Raw genomic sequence first — 18,128 nt, 5'->3', positions numbered from 1 at the left:
ACTCCAATTTGCTTAGGAATGTGACAATATTTAGGGGATGGATTAGGCTAATTAGGAAGGGTTTAGAAGAATCTAGAAGGGGTTTAGGCATACAAGTGGATTTTGTAGGAAAATGCAAGTGGGAGAAATTTTGGTATTTTCAATTAAAATAAAATCATTTATTTCAATTAAATGGTGTAATTTGCATTTGGATAAATATTCAAATAAATATTAATTTATTTAAATGAGAAAAATGAAGATAAAGCATTAAAATGCTTGAAGACTTTGAGGGAAACCATTAAAGGCTTGAAGACTTTAAGGAAAACAATTAAAGTCTTAAGAAGATTATAGAAGGAAGCCATCAAGTTTGAAGACTTTAAAGCCATCAAGTTTGAATACTTTAAGGGAAACCATTAAAGGTTTCAAGTGGGTGAGGATAAATAGGATTTTAAATAAATAATTTATTTAAAATAGTTGTGCAACTTGCTTTTGTAGGAAAATACAAGTGGGTGGAGGATAAAGGTGATTTAAATAAATTATTTATTTAAAATAATTGTGCAACTTGTATTTGTAGGAAAATGCAAGTGGGTGGAGGATAAAGGTGATTTAAATAAATGATTTATTTATTTAAATGTGAGAGGTGGGATTTTGGGGGTTTTAAATAAATATTAATTTATTTAAATGTGAGAGAAGATTTAATTAAATAAATATGATTTATTTATTTAATTAATGGTCTGAATTTGGTTAAGTGAATTAAATCAAATAAATTGAATAATTTATTTAATTAATAGGAGAAGAGGGTTAAGATGAATTAATTAAATATATTAATTTAATTAATTATTAATTGATGGTTAAATAATCAAATAAATACTAAGTATTCATTTAATTAAATGGACAGATTTATGTGACTACAGTTGGTATTTTGTAATAAGTTCTATGAACTATTTTATCTGGTTTTTGTATTGCTTTGGCATTTGATGTCAAAGGGGGAGAGATATCTATGGAAAAACACATTATCTTTTGGGAGAGATTATTCCTAGGGGGAGTAATATTATGTATTTTGATTTCTGGTAATTGATCTCCTTGGGAGATTGTTGGTTTTTGGTTTTTGGCATTTTTGCTTTTGCACTTAGATGGTTTTTCCATCTTGTGTTGCCATCAATGCCAAAGGGGGAGATTGTTGGTATTATGGATGTGTTGCACTGGTTTTGTCATTGATGTCAATACTTGTCAACACTTATCAGCACTGAAGATCTTTGGTTATGTTCACTGGAATGTTCAGTGACTTATGCACAGTCACTGGTATCTGGTTCACCGGGAGGTTATATTGTTCACCGACACTGAGGATGATCTGTTATCATTTGGAGATTACTTGGTTATCCTGAAGACATTGTTTGGACACTTGTTTTGGTGATTTGGTTATTGGTCTAATCAAGTTTAAATATTTGTTGTTACCGGCAAATTGGTCTAGGTTATGGACCGGCAAGCGTTATCTATTCCAGATCAGCACAACACGTTATGAAGATGATTTGTTTATTAGTTATTATTCTAAATGCATTGAGCCGACATGGTGCATCGCATATTGATTCATTTGTATTGATTTTATTGTAATATTCTTAGTGAGCCAACCTACACATTTGGTCTTAGGTTTTGGTATATATGTAAGATCTCATTTGTGAGATTAATGGTGAAGCGAAAAAGGATTGTAATAAGGTATTTCGATATATGCGAATATAAGCAGAGCTATACATGCAGACATCATTTGAAGATTCAAGGAATGTTTTGGTGAAGGCAATTAGAGCTTAACCGGTACTGAATCCAGCATATGAAGATGCTATTTTGAGCAGTACATTATCATTGGATCTAACCATCGAATTGTAGTTAGTGTGACTCCCATCTTGTGATTGAGCAATGAGATCTAGGTAGTTGGCCTTTTTGCATGTGCAGACCCCATATTGTACACACATACTATTTGCAGTAGTATCATCTGATTGTGGGTAGGGTTTTCCATCATGGTTTTTCCCCTTACAGGGTTTCCACGTACAAATATATATGTTATGTGTTGTGGATGTTATTTGTCTTTCTATTTCATACATCAAACTTTACTGGTATTGTAATTAACTGTTAAACTGTCAGCCAACATTAAGTTTCGTTTACTGACATTATGCATCAAGTTTGATTAAGTTATATTTGGGTTGAAATTAATAGACAACTGATTCACCCCCCCCCTCTTTGTTGCCTCCAGGTACTAACAACCACTCCCCTGTCCCAGGTAGATTAGGGTAGATCTGATGATTCTGGGTGATTCCTGTGCCTTTTGTTAAGCTAAAAGTGCCTTCGGGTACATGTTTCTGCACCTACAACTGAAAAGGGAAGGTTTGGGTGACTATATGGGGTTTTACCTTAGTCAAACCCCTATGTTGGTGATTTCCACCTCCACAAATAGCCGCTAATGTACTGAAAATGTTTGTGCTAGAACCTTGTGTGTATGCAAGATTCTAAAATGAAAGAAACTAGAGATACCCTACGCATGAGAGTAAACCCTGAATGTGAATGTAAATAACAATGCTTCAAACCAAATATGCTAAATGATCTAAAGAATGAATGTAAATATGTAAATTGATGTAAAGAAGCTCATACAGAGACATGAAAATAACATGAAATCATACCAATCCCCAAGGGAGAGATATTGCCACAAGATCTCCTATTACTCTTCAATGTCTTCAAGGCTCCTAATTGATGATGAATGCTTGATGGAATGTTGTTGAATGTTGTTAAAGATTTCACATAGGCTTCTCTTTCAATACATAGAAGGCTCCTTATGCTTGCTTTGCTGAAAACTCCCTTAGATTAGATAGATCTTCATTCCCTTCAAATGAAAAAAGCGAGCTCTTATGTATGAAACCCTAGATCTTATTTTCCACTTAATTCTGTCTTTAGGCCGACCTAGGAATTGAATTTCACGTAAATCTTTTGGGATTAACCATTATAATATCATAGAATTGTGCTCCTGAAATTTCAGAAGAAAAGCCGAGGACCATGTGCACTCCCGCCACAGTCCGACCAGCTTTTTACCAAATTTTTAGGGTCGTTAGATATGATGATATTAGAGTGAATCCCAAAGTTACAGCTGATTTGAGGTGTTTTGATATGCGAAATCCGGTCTTAAAGGTCGAAATAGGACATAATTAGGGTTTATGATTAAATGATTTATTGGAGGAATAAAATAAAAAGGGGGACACTTAGGGTAAAGGGCCCAGTTTTATAATGTGAGGAGTGATAAAATATGACTTTATATTTAATTAAATTAATTAATTAAATGCTTAAAGGGAAATAATAATGCAAGATGCAAACACACTAAGGTAGGTGCTAACCTAAGTGTGAAATTGTACTACCCTAGCAAGGGAGTACAATTTATGACACTACAACACATTCATACTATTTTAGTTCATCCTTATTGACAAGGTTACACCTCTCAACATAATTAAATGTTTATCTATGCCTGCATGGATAGGTGAGTTTGCTTGGGCCATGGGTTTACTCCCCATTGGTCTCAAGTTTGACTCCCTCCTAGGTTAAGAGGGGGGGACTGCTTGCGGGTTGTGAATCCTCCCCACAGGGTAGCAGGGATACCCCTATCGTTACCAAAAAAAACAAAAAATATTAAATATTTATCTACAAAATGTATTGTTGTTATGTGGACAAATAGTATGCTTATGTATAAAACTACTATTCTTATGCATACAATTAATGGGGTGACAATATGTATGCATTAAAGTTATTCCTATTATATGTTTGTCCTATGACAAATGTAAAAGGAAAATATAATAAATACATTGTGAAGACAAGGGAAAAAAATGAAAACATGAAAATTTTAGTGCATAAATGGACTCTTTTACCTTGTTTTTTCTTTTCTCTTTTGATTAAACGTAAGTGAAGTGTATCCAATGGCTCCACTTGATGTGTTCTTTCTGATGTGTTGATGGATTGAATGTGGTTGTTTAGTAGACCAATAGCATGATGTTAAGACTAGGATGATAGATCAAGAAAATGGCAACATAAGAATATAATTAAGATGGATGACTAAATGAATAGCATGATGATAGCATAAGAGTATCAAATGGGATGTGAGCCCTTGAATTTTTAAATTTTTCAAGAGGAAAAATGGAAAGCCAATACATATTTGTTAATGGAGGGCTAGGATTTGAAGAAGATGGGGATATGGATTGAAGTTGTAATCATGTGACAAATGTCATGTGAGGCTAAGAGCTAGTCGTGTGAAGATTAGACTACAAAACAACAAACACAAATGATACACTACAACTTAACAAACTAAAAACGTGGACATAAATCTTGAAGATGTGATAGGAAGTCTTGACAAAAATTTAAAAAACAGATCCAATGAATACATTGAACTACAATTCAGTTTCAACAGTATGTGTACGTAAAATATGGGAAAAATTACTTTCTTCCAACAATTAAATGTAATAATCCTCTTATAAATGCAAATAAAGTATATCTTTTAAATATTTATAGGAATAAAACAAGAAGACTCTAAAGCAGATTTACCCGTAGTGAAGGAAACTATTTATTTGCTTTTGATCCCTAATGTTGTTCAAAGGACTTTGACTTGCAGCAGTGGGTACTGGCTCCTTTGCACAATAGTTGTCAAATGTGTATTGGGCAGTGTGGCGTGGAAATGGACTTCAAGGGAAGGAAATATTTTGATCACTCCTCTACAGCATTCACACAGCCTTCAATGCCAATTATAGCTTGATGATACCAAATAATAGATTAAATAAAAACTTCATCAAGAGGCCCTTAAAATACACAAATAGCTTGATGATACCAAATAATAGATTAAATAAAAACTTCATCAAGAGGCCCTTAAAATACACAAACATAATCGAATTGGAAGGCAAAATTTTAGATCTTCATCACAGTTGATTCATCACATTGAGGATCCAAATGTATAACCTGCTCTAAATTTATGTGGCAGACATGCTTAATAAAAATATGAATAAAACCATATGCTTACACAACTAAAAATAGATTGATCTCAATATTATTAGTATTATATGTTAAGAAAACAATGTCTCTAAAAGCTAACAAATTACAAAACAAATTTGTATCATAATTATAGATAATTTTTAGCATAGTCATAAATGACAAATATTTTCTGAATCTTTTAAAATGATAATGTTGTCCATCACTAAAAAGTATTTTCTACTCTAAGTTGTTGTAAGACAATTACAATAGAATACTTGGAGGGCAAGGTTTACTTAGGTGAACGCTGTAATAGGTTGTATTGAGTTGGAGGCCACCATAATTGCCCCCTGGAAGATTAATGTGGGACAAGTCCAGATTGCCCAAGAATGTGGGTGATTGCAGCTCCAAGGAGATAATTACTGGGAAAGGCTAATAGCCTTGCAATGCCTGGGAAAGGCTATGATATTTTGTGTAGTCTATAAATGTTTTGCCTCTGTATTTTGTGTAGTATATAAATGATTTGCCTTTGTAATAAAGAAAACAGAGTCTGCATAAAAACAGAGCATACTACTACTCTGTTCTTAACCCTGCTGTTAAGAACAGAGTAGTAGTATCTGTAAGTCAATTTGTTTATTGTTGTTATTGTTTTCTCTCTGCTATTTTATTTTGTTAATTAGTTGGCTCGGAGGAGACAGGGTAGCTTAAAAAATCCCTCTCATGTTGTTATCATCAATTGCTTACAGTTTGCGAGAAAGGATTGGAAATACGAATTTAGCCCATTTCCACCCAATTTTAATGTTTGAAGAGAAAGCATGTCTCCAAACTACGGTGGAAACTTGCCCTCCAAATAATTTTTCTCTAAGTTCACCATCTCAATGGAAGAGCGATTTTGAAATTGGGAGGAATATTTTCTCTAAGTTCAACATCTCAGTGGGAGGAATATTTTCTCAGCATGACTACACTCAAACAACCTCACTACTGGTCTCATCCAAAAAGTAGGAATAAATAACATAAAATGGAAAAGTATTATATCGTATGCATTTAGTACAGTTTATAGTTAGGAAAATATGACTGCTATAGCCTCACTAAGATGGCCAATTTTCTAATGTATGATCTCCTTCAATCAAAGTGTCAATTGTTATATGTATCTGTAATGACTCTCCTATGGAGCTGTCAATTTTGTTAAAAAAAATTAATATCAAAACAAAGAGTATGGATACATTTAACTACATTATTCTAAGTTCAATTTACTAATTTATATTTCATAATATTTATATTAATATAAATTATAAAAAAACAAAATTACATGATTATAAAAGAAAAAATCTTCATCTTTATTACTTTTTTCTCTATTTTATAAAATATTTTATTCATTTAGTAGTTATTCTTGATCTTATAAAGAATAAAATAACCACCATAAAATAAATTCTAGCTACCATTATTAATATTATATAAATTTTAATTTATAAATAATTTAATACTGCACATTTTTTTGACAAAAATTAATTTATATTTTTAATCTAAAATAATAATAAATAAATAAATTTTTATTGTTAATGATAAAATAGTTATGACTTTTTTTTTCCTTAATATAAATCTGTCAAAATAAAATAAAATAATCAATAAACATTATTGATTTTGATTCTTCAAGTTAATTTAAATTAAAATTAAAAAATATATTACATAAATGTTATTTTAAAATTCACTTAGACTAACAAGATGTCAATTTTTTTTATTTTTTCATAAAATTGATGCATCATTAACATTTAGATGAAAGCTAAAATTTGTTTATAATTTCTACCTTGTAATGACATGATAAAATTTTTAATGCTGAGAGGGCACTTCACCTTTCATATTTCCCAATGATTTTACATTCCTTGTTATCCATACAAATTCTTGACTATACCACCTGCAATAACAAATCATGAATGGTCAACGTGCTACTTTATTTGATTTACAACTAAAAAATCTAGGCAAACTTTGTACCTAAAATTGCTTAAATTTCTAACTCTCGGGAATCATTGCATATTGCTTTGTCAATCGAACTTTTTATTAGAGCTATAAGACACATCTTCCATGCCACTCAATAGGAATAGGGAAATAACACACTAAAACAAAATGTAGATATAAATAATTGATTGACCTGTCACATTCAAGATCAAAATAAATATCCCACTCTCAATTTATAAGGCAGGCATGATGATACATGAACAAAACTTAAATTTTACTTAATAAAAATATGCATAAACCATATGCTTGCGAACTAAAAATAGATTGACTTCAATCTTATTAGGTAGGTCAACATCATATGTTAAGAAAACAACTAAAGCTTACAAATTAGCTTACAAACTTCTACCACAGTTGTACCACAGTTGTAGACAACTTCTTGATATATAATTATAGAAGGCAATTATTTTCTAAATCTTTCGAAAAGATAAATGATAATGTCGTCCATCACTTGGAAGCATTTTCTACTCAAAGTTGTGGTAAGACACAACACTCCAATTACAATTGAAAACCCAACTGCAAAGCTCATTCCCAGACCAACTGCCCACCATGTATCCTTCTCTTCTTCTTCTTCTTCATCCATCTTATCAACATCTATATTTGGCGGACAAGGTTTACTTTGGTGAAGGCCGCAACAGGTTGTATTGAGTTGGAGGCCGCACAGGCCTGAATTGTTTGAAAAGGATGATGCCTCAAATGTGTAGAATTGTCCCCCTTGTGGTATCCTACCAGAAAGATGATTGCAGGACAAGCCCAGGTAACACAAGAATGTGAGTGATTGCAGCTCCAAAGGGATATTTCCAGACAGTTGGTTGTGTGACAAATCAAGAGACTCCAATTGTAGCATTTTCCCCAAACTCTTCGGGATTTCACCCGTAATATGGTTTCTTGAAATATTAAGAATAACCAAACCCTCGAGCAATCCCATGTCTGGAGGAATTCCACCTGCTAAATTGTTGTTTGATAGATCAATACATTTTACCAGTGCCAATGACCTTACATACTCCAATTCTTGTGCTTTGTTAATGACTGTCACTCGATCCACATAGAAAAGGTCGCTATGAACTCGATCCACATCGAAAAGGACAGTATAAATTGTACTAGCTTCAAATATTTCAGCTGTTACTGTTTGGTTTTTCATGGCCTGTAAAGATGAAATGGTGGCGGGAATGATTCCTGAAAATTTGTTGGATGAAAGATCCAAGATTTGAAGAAGTGGCAGTGTTGTGACTTCTAAAGGTATTATGCCTTCAAATCTATTTGATCTCAAGATCAAAATCTTAAGCTTTGAAAGCTGCCCTATCCAAGTTGGAATGTTCCCTTTCATTCTGTTATTGCTCAAATCTAGTATCTCCAACTCCTTACTATTTGCAAGAGAGGATGGGATATACGACTTCAGTCCATTTCCACCCAATTTTAATGTTTGAAGAGAAAGCATGTCTCCAAGCCCCCGTCGCAACTTGCCCTCCAAACAATTGTTCTCTAAATTCAACATCTTAATATAAGAGCTATTTTTCAAACAGGCAGGAATCTTACCTATAAGCTTGTTATTTGAGAGATCCGCAATCTCTATTTGGCATATAGACGGTGGAATGCTACCGTTGAGATAATTTCGAGACACAGACAGATATGCAAGACTAGAATATTCTGCTGGAATGGATCCACTGAGTTGATTCTCTGACACGTCCAGATACAACAGGACATCAGAAAGGAGCGGAAGCTGCCCTTGTAAATTATTTCTATGCAAATCCAGAATTCCCAATCGACTTCCCATCATCGAATTAGATGGAAATCCTGTAAAGTGATTATGAGAAAGATTGAGAACCTGAAGAAAATTGACAGCCCATATCCACTGGGGAATATTTCCTGTAAGGCTGCAGTTGGACAAATCCACATCTCGAACCCAATATTGAGTTATTAGGAATGTTGGAATACCGCCTTCCACTTTACATGACCCTAATCCCAGCTTTTCCAAAGAGAATCTTGGAATCCATGTTGGACTGAACTTGGCAGTCAAAAGATTATCGGAAATGTCTAAATGGACGAGCTGGCTGAGATTATCAAGGTGAGACTCTGAAAAAGTCCCACTTAACCGGTTGGAGTACAGGTACAGGCTGTTCAGTTTAGGAAGATTGGAAATGTTGAGGGGGATGGCACCTTCTAAATTGTTGTTGCTTAGATCAAGCCATGTAAGGTAGTGAAGCGTACCGGCGGGGGATGGAATACTGCCATTCAATTGATTGTAACTCAAATCAACATATTGGAGATTCGGAAATGCAGTCAACAGCATTGGGGGAACGGGACCATCCAAATGGTTATGGGATAGATCAATATAGGCCAAAGGAAAAGGTCTTGCCAACGGAGGTCTATCCCCAAACGGCGGGATGTGGCCTCTCAACATGTTATTATAGAGATCCAATTCTATAAGCGCTGTGAGATTTGCCATAGTAATCGGTATACTTTCAACACGGCAGTCTGAGAGATGCAAGATAGTTAACGAGGAAATGTTGGCAGAAGAGTCCGGAATGGTTCCTCCCATTGCTGTGCCTGAAAGGTAGAGGGTGTGAAGGGAAGCAGAGAGTTGGGGTAGAATGCTTGACAGCTTCCCTCCCAGATCCTTGTTCCAGGACAAGTCCAGTAGTTGCAGTCTTGGAAGGCTCAGCAGGGCAGAAGGGATGCTACCAGTAAAACCGTTCCTACGAAGTTGGAGGTGGGTGAGATTGGTGAGGTTGGCAAGGGAAGGGGGAGATTCTCCAGAAAGATCACACTCGTACATTTGAAGACAGGTGAGAGCGTACATGGTGGAGAGAGCGTTGTCCAACTCATTGCTTTCAACTCTTGACATGTTCACATTGTCCAGGATGAGCTCCCGTAAATCTCTCATATTTCCCGTCCACGCCCGCACGTCCACCATTCTCAGATCATTGTAAGAGAGATCCAAGTAGTGCAAAGTAGACATGTTCCCCAGCTCCCTAGGAATATCTCCACTAAATCCAGCCTCTGATAAGTCCAAGTAGCGCAAACTCTTGAGTCTGGCCAATCCAGGAGGGATGGTAACCAAAAAGAAGTTATTGAGACTGAGATCCAGATGCTCCAACTGTTTCAAATTGAACAAGGGGGAAAGAACATCCCCAGTTGAATCACTAAGAGGCTTTTTGAGATTGGAAGCATCATAGGAACTGTGGAGATCGAGACGAATGACATGATGTGTGTCAGGATGGCATTGGATTCCATTCCACTCACAACAGTTGAAACCATGCCATGAGTTGAGCAATTGATTGGAGGGATCAACAACAGAATCCTTGAAACGCAAAAGGTAATCTCTTTCAGGGCGGGGACAACACCAACCGCCATTGACGTGGAAGAGCAGAACAAAGGCTACAGCTAACCAACACATTTTCATTAGACTGCCTCTAGTTGCTCTTTTTCTGAGGCTTTGAGCGCCTCTAGTTGAATATATAGAGAATGGCTTGAACCCCACTCCAGTATGGATTACTCTAGTGGAACATCTTCACCTAAACCGGCATTCGATTTGTTGACTAGACTATAAAAGGAAGATTCTGAAAACTCCAAATTCGGTTTCAATGAATTTGCACTAGGGACAAGTCGGGGAAAATTTTGTAGCGTGAACAACACACAATGTAGGCCCATCGAGAAAAATAATGAAAAATTTGACAGTCATTATCATCATACACGGCATTACTTGATATGTTGAGGTGTTTGCTGCATGAAATTTGTATGAAATTTTCTTCCGCGTAAAGTCCCCCGCAAAGCACAATTTGAAGCTGTATGAAATTTATTTAATTTTCTTCTGCGTTTTTATTTAATTTTATGAAATTTATTTAAGAAAAAATCTTAAATATTTTATTATTTTATCTTAAATCTTAAACAAAATTACATGATTATAAAAGAAAAAATCTTCATCTTTATTACTTTTTTCTCTATTTTATAAAATATTTTATTCATTTAGTAGTTATTCTTGATCTTATAAAGAATAAAATAACCACCATAAAATAAATTCCAGCTACCATTATTAATATTATATAAATTTTAATTTATAAATAATTTAATATTGCACATTTTTTTGACAAAAATTAATTTATATTTTTAATCTAAAATAATAATAAATAAATAAATTTTTATTGTTAATGATAAAATAGTTATGACTTTTTTTTTCCTTAATATAAATCTGTAAAAATAAAATAAAATAATCAATAAACATTATTGATTTTGATTCTTCAAGTTAATTTAAATTAAAATTAAAAAATATATTACATAAATGTTATTTTAAAATTCACTTAGACTAACAAGATGTCAATTTTTTTTATTTTTTCATAAAATTGATGCATCATTAACATTTAGATGAAAGCTAAAATTTGTTTATAATTTCTACCTTGTAATGACATGATAAAAATTTTAACGCTGAGAGGGCACTTCACCTTTCATATTTCCCAATGATTTTACATTCCTTGTTATCCATACAAATTCTTGACTATACCACCTGCAATAACAAATCATGAATGGTCAACGTGCTACTTTATTTGATTTACAACTAAAAAATCTAGGCAAACTTTGTACCTGAAATTGCTTAAATTTCTAACTCTCAGGAATCATTGCATATTGCTTTGTCAATCCAACTTTTTATTAGAGCTATAAGACACATCTTCCATGCCACTCAATAGGAATAAGGAAATAACACACTAAAACAAAATGTAGATATAAATAATTGATTGACCTGTCACATTCAAGATCAAAATAAATATCCCACTCTCAATTTATAAGGCAGGCATGATGATACATGAACAAAACTTAAATTTTACTTAATAAAAATATGCATAAACCATATGCTTGCGAACTAAAAATAGATTGACTTCAATCTTATTAGGTAGGTCAACATCATATGTTAAGAAAACAACTAAAGCTTACAAATTAGCTTACAAACTTCTACCACAGTTGTACCACAGTTGTAGACAACTTCTTGATATATAATTATAGAAGGCAATTATTTTCTAAATCTTTCGAAAAGATAAATGATAATGTAGTCCATCACTTGAAAGCATTTTCTACTCCAAGTTGTGGTAAGACACAACACTCCAATTACAATTGAAAACCCAACTGCAAAGCTCATTCCCAGACCAACTGACCAACTGCCCACCATGTATCCTTCTCTTCTTCTTCTTCTTCATCCATCTTATCAACCTCTATATTTGGCGGACAAGGTTTACTTTGGTGAAGGCCGCAACAGGTTGTATTGAGTTGGAGGCCGCACAGGCCTGAATTGTTTGAAAAGGATGATGCCTCAAATGTGTAGAATTGTCCCCCTTGTGGTATCCTACCAGAAAGATGATTGCAGGACAAGCCCAGGTAACCCAAGAATGTGAGTGATTGCAGCTCCAAAGGGATATTTCCAGACAGTTGGTTGTGTGACAAATCAAGAGACTCCAATTGTAGCATTTTCCCCAAACTCTTCGGGATTTCACCCGTAATATGGTTTCTTGAAATATTAAGAATAACCAAACCCTCGAGCAATCCCATGTCTGGAGGAATTCCACCTGCTAAATTGTTGTTTGATAGATCAATACATTTTACCAGTGCCAATGACCTTACATACTCCAATTCTTGCTCTTTGTTAATGACTCTCACTCGATCCACATAGATATAGTTGTCAAAAGTACTAGCTTCAAATATTTCATCTGTTACTGTTTGGTTTTTCATGGCCTGTAAAGATGAAATGGTGGCGGGAATGATTCCTGAAAATTTGTTGGATGAAAGATCCAAGATTTGAAGAAGTGGCAGTGTTGTGACTTCTAAAGGTATTATGCCTTCAAATCTATTTGATCTCAAGATCAAAATCTTAAGCTTTGAAAGCTGCCCTATCCAAGTTGGAATGTTCCCTTTCATTCTGTTATTGCTCAAATCTAGTATCTCCAACTCCTTACTGTTTGCAAGAGAGGATGGGATATACGACTTCAGTCCATTTCCACCCAATTTTAATGTTTGAAGAGAAAGCATGTCTCCAAGCCCCCGTCGCAACTTGCCCTCCAAACAATTGCTCTCTAAATTCAACATCTCAATATAAGAGCTTTTCAAACAGGCAGGAATCTTACCTGTAAGCTTGTTATTTGAGAGATCCACAATCCGTATTTGGCATATAGACGGTGGAATGCTACCGTTGAGATAATTTCGAGAGAGAGACAGATATGCAAGACTAGAATATTCTGTTGGAATGGATCCACTGAGTTGATTCTCTGACACGTCCAGATACCACAGGACATCAGAAAGGAGCGGAAGCTGCCCTTGTAAATTATTGCTATGCAAATCCAGAGTCAACAATTGAGTTCCCATCAACGAATGAGGCAGAAATCCTGTAAAGTGATTATGAGAAAGATTGAGATTATAAAGAGAATTGACACCCCATATCCACTGGGGAAGATTTCCTGTAAGGCTGCAGTTGGACAAATCCACAACTTGAACCCAATATTGAGTTATTAGGAATGTTGGAATACCGCCTTCCACGTTACATGACCTTAATCCCAGCTGTTGCAAATAGAATCTTGGAATCCATGTTGGACTGAACTTGGCAGTCAAAAGATTATCGGAAATGTCTAAATGGACGAGCTGGCTGAGATTATCAAGGTGAGACTCTGAAAAAGTCCCACTTAACCGGTTGGAGTACAGGTACAGGCTGTTCAGTTTAGGAAGATTGGAAATGTTGAGGGGGATGGCACCTTCTAAATTGTTGTTGCTTAGATCAAGGTGTTCCAGAGGTAAGAGTTGGTCAATTGAAGGGGGGATTTTACCCGTCAATGCATTGTAACTCAGATCAAGCCTTGTAATGTAGTGAAGCGTACCGGCGGGGGATGGAATACTGCCATTCAATTGATTGTAACTCAAATCAACATATTGGAGATTCGGAAATGCAGCCAACAGCATTGGGGGAATGGGACCATCCAACTGGTTACGGGATAGATCAATATAGGCCAAAGGATAAGGTCTTCCCAACTGAGGTCTATCCCCAAACGGCGGGATGTGGCCTCTTAACATGTTATTACCGAGAGCCAATTTTCTAAGCGCTGTGAGATTTGCCATAGTAATTGGTATACTTTCAACACGGCAGCCTGCAAGATACAAGACAGTTAACGAGGAAATGTTGGCAACAGAGTCCGGAATGGTTCCTCCCACTGCTGTGCCTGAAAGGTCAAGGGTGTGAAGGGAAGTAGAGTGCTGGGGTAGAATGCTTGACAGGTTCCCTCCCAGATCCTTGTTCCAGGACAAGTCCAGTAGTTGCAGCTTTGGAAGGCTCAGCAGGGCAGAAGGGATGCTACCATTGAATCTGTTGAAATTAAGTTGGAGGTGGGTGAGATTGGTGAGGTTGGCAAGGGAAGGGGGAGTTTCTCCAGAAAGATCACACTCGTACATTTGAAGACGGGTGAGAGCGTACATGGTGGAGAGAGCGTTGTCCAACTCATTGCTTTCCACTCTTGACATGTTCACTTGGTCCAGGATGAGCTCCCGTAAATCTCTCATGTTTCCAGTCCACGCCCGCATGCCCACCATTCTCAGATAGTAGCTCGATAGATCCAAGTAGTGCAAAGTAGACATGTTCCCCAGCTCCCTGGGAATATCTCCACTAAATCCAGCCTCTGATAAGTCCAAGTAGCGCAAACTCTTGAGTCTGGCCAATCCAGGAGGGATGGGAACAAAAGAGAAGTTATTGAAACTGAGATCCAGATGCTCCAACTGTTTCAAATTGAACAAGGGGGAAAGAACATCCCCAGTTGAATTACTAAGAGGCTTTTTGAGATTGGAAGCATCATAGGAACTGTGGAGATCGAGACGAATGACATGATGTGTGTGAGGATGGCATTGGATTCCATTCCACTCACAACAGTTGAAACCATGCCATGAGTTGAGCACTTGATTGGAGGGATCAAGAACAGATGCCTTGAAACGCAAAAGGGAATCCCTTTCATGCCCTGGACAACACCAACCGCCATTGACGTGGAAGAGTAGAACAAAGGCTACAGCTAACCAACACATTTTCATTAGCCTGCCTCTAGTTGCTCTTACACGGCATTACTTGATATGTTGAGGTGTTTGCTGCATGAAATTTGTATGAAATTTTCTTCCGCGTAAAGTCCCCCGCAAAGCACAATTTGAAGTTGTATGAAATTTATTTAATTTTCCTCCTATTTAGGGAAGAAGTTTTTATTTTTTGATAAGTCTATATATTTTAATGTAAATCAAATTATGAAATTGTTATGTTGTTTTGGAGTCAAACTTATTGATCCATGTTTTATGAATAGTGGAAGAACCCATCTCTAATGATAAATTTTGATCCACTTAACATCTAGATGAATATTTTTCACTTAATTTTTTTGGGGAGGGGATTGTGAATAGTTTATTATTTATTTAATGTAAATTCATTTTGATTTGATTTTTAAAAGTTTTTAAAAAGCTTGAGATTTTAAATATTATTTTGTAAAAATTTAATTGTTTAATTTTAGAATAATTTTTTTCATTTTTTACATATTATTATTTTCAGATTTACATTATTAGATTAATATATTATATTAACCATTAATTATGTATTTATAACTTTATAATAATAAATTATATGTTTAGATTTTTAAAATTTTAATTATAATTTATTTTAATAATTATTATACTATAATATATAACTAAATGATCTTAAGATATATTATATAAAAAATTTAATAATATTATTATTCAAATTTTTAAAATATATAAATATATAATCAATAGTAAGTTTTTAATAAATATAATTACTTTTTAAATAATATTAATTATTATTATTCATATATATAAATTGAATTAAATAAATAAATAAATTATGAATTGATATCTTCTTTTGATAGATTTGATTTTACTTTTAACTTTTTAGGTTTATTGTTACGTGTAACTTTTAATATAATTTTTAGCTTTAACAATTTTCATATAATTTATTTTATTTTTAACATTTTATTTGAATTACAATTTTAATTTTTAAAATTTAATTTATTTAATTTTAAATATATTTACACTCAATTTTAGAATAAATTTGTATTTGTTAATATTGAATTTATCTTGCAAACTGGGATCTGCAACTTGCAGGGGTGACCATGGTTGGCAAAGGACACCCAACAATAGAGCTTCCCTTCCGAAAATCAGAGGCATTGGTAGAATGGACCTAGGATCTTTGCTAGCATATCTAACAGTTAGTCCCTACATTTGTCATGGGTTCAAACGGAATGCCTATTTGCAAGGGTGGTTGGGCTGATATTCAAAGCTTCAAGAAACACTCAAACTTTGATGCTAAGAGAAAAAAGGGTGCCCTTAAGGAAAAATCATTACATGGAGCATCTAGGGAACCTCTTTATGTTCGTAGAGGATCATATCCTCATAGGAAGTCACTAAATCAAATAAATGGTGGGAATTGGGGAAAGATGCAGGGTATAGGGGAAAAGAAGAGGAGGGTTCCTAGTTATTAGGGTTATCATAAAGATGAAGGACTCAAGCAAAGAAAGAGTTATGGCGATAATTTTTTTATAATGCCATCTAATCCTATAGCTCCAAATGCTAATCAATTAAAGGACAAAGCTTTATTGGTGAAGTGGTGTGGTGAGAGCGGAGATGTTTTAGAGATAATGGATTGGTGAAGGAAAGCCTACTCAGGAAAGATAATTATTTGACCCCTTAAGAGTCTTTTTTTTTTTTTTGTAGAATGCATAGGTCTGAATTTGAAAATCAAATTTTTATATGGAAATCCATCTTCTTCAAATATTTTGGCTTTCATTGAATCAACTGGACCCCCAACTTCGATCCCACAAAATATAATTTCAAAAAATCTCCAAAATGGCTTTGTTTTGTAGGTTTACCTATAGAAAGTTGGAATGGGGAAGCTTTGATTAGAATAAGAGATGCCCTATGAACCTTTTTGGGAGTAGAAGAAGAATTTCTCAATGGAAAATTAGGGGATGTGGCAAATATCTATGTGGAGATTGACTCAAATATGGGAGTCTTTAGAGAATTAGAAATATTATCAGATTGTGATAGATGGCATCAAAAAGTGAAAGTCTTGGATGATAAGCAACCTAGAAGCTGCCCCTTTAGGGGAAAATCGATGGCTAGTTGTTTCGGAGTCAACAAGAGCTTAGAAGGGATGAGGATGCTAGGTTTGGAATTAGATGTTGATACCCAAAAAGACCCTAAGGCTTTGGGGGGCTTGATAGGAAGCATAAAAGGCAAATCCACACTAATTGGAGAGGAAGATAGTAGGAATACTCTATCAACCTTTTGCCTTCATGAAAAGGAAGGAGAGGGGAGAAAACCCTGGAAGGATGGGCCTCCATAAAAGATATCACAAACCAAGTTAGGCAAGATAATCTTGAGAGTGTCGGAGAAGAAGGAAAATGATTGGAATTGGTTAAAGGCATAAAAGAGTTAGTGAATGCTACATAGATGCATTTGGGAGAAGGAGGAAGATAAACATATAGATGAGTTGAGGGATAATAATAGAGAGGAACTTAATCAAATTAAGAGTGAAACTGGTCCTCTAAGTCAGGGAATCGACCATCAACCGTGTTTATATCCTCAAAGGGTGGCCAATTGGGTTTTGACAAGATAGAGGTTGAGGAGACTCAACTACAAAAGGAAGCCTCTCTTGTTAATGGCCTAGATGTTGATCAAAGGGAGGACCCATTGGCTCCTAGTTTAGATTAGGAGGGAGAAATTCAAAAGGTTGTAGGGCTAGAATCTATTGTCAGAGAAGAAGAACATCTTTCCCCAGAAATGGAAGTAGATAGTGATTTCTTTGGTATCTCTCAACCACAAATTGAGGAAAGTGAGGAGGAGTTGAAAGAAAAACAACTTTTGATTCAAATGAATTTGAATTTAACACACACTGGCCAGAGAGACAAGTCACGAAACAACTTGTAGCATGAACAACACACAATGTAGGCACATCGAGGAAAATAATAGAAAACTATACATGATCATTATCATTGGAGAGTATTGCACAGGGTCAAAAAGCCATCATGTCTTGAAAGAGGAAAAGAATCCATTACCATTACTTTAGTTTTATTTATTTCAAAATTATCTTGTGTTAAAGTTTAACTATAAAAAATTTATTGATTTTTTTCACAGTAGTTGAT

General features: G+C 34.8%; 2 protein-coding genes across 2 annotated transcripts; both read right to left on the bottom strand.

The window, feature by feature from the left end:
- Positions 1 to 7,378: 7,378 nt before the first annotated feature.
- On the bottom strand, positions 7,379 to 10,372 carry LOC131874871 (receptor-like protein 49). Its single transcript, XM_059218802.1, has one exon. It carries the CDS (start codon positions 10,370 to 10,372, stop codon positions 7,379 to 7,381), a length of 2,994 nt encoding a protein of 997 aa, XP_059074785.1.
- Positions 10,373 to 12,099: 1,727 nt separating this feature from the next.
- Positions 12,100 to 15,015, bottom strand: LOC131874870 (receptor-like protein EIX2). Its single transcript, XM_059218801.1, has one exon. It carries the CDS (start codon positions 15,013 to 15,015, stop codon positions 12,100 to 12,102), a length of 2,916 nt encoding a protein of 971 aa, XP_059074784.1.
- Positions 15,016 to 18,128: the final 3,113 nt, after the last annotated feature.

The sequence above is a fragment of the Cryptomeria japonica genome, chromosome 4 (assembly GCF_030272615.1).
Source record: "Cryptomeria japonica chromosome 4, Sugi_1.0, whole genome shotgun sequence".
In the NCBI taxonomy this organism is placed as follows: Eukaryota; Viridiplantae; Streptophyta; class Pinopsida; order Cupressales; family Cupressaceae; genus Cryptomeria; species Cryptomeria japonica.
This window is presented reverse-complemented; position numbering and strand designations above follow the sequence as displayed.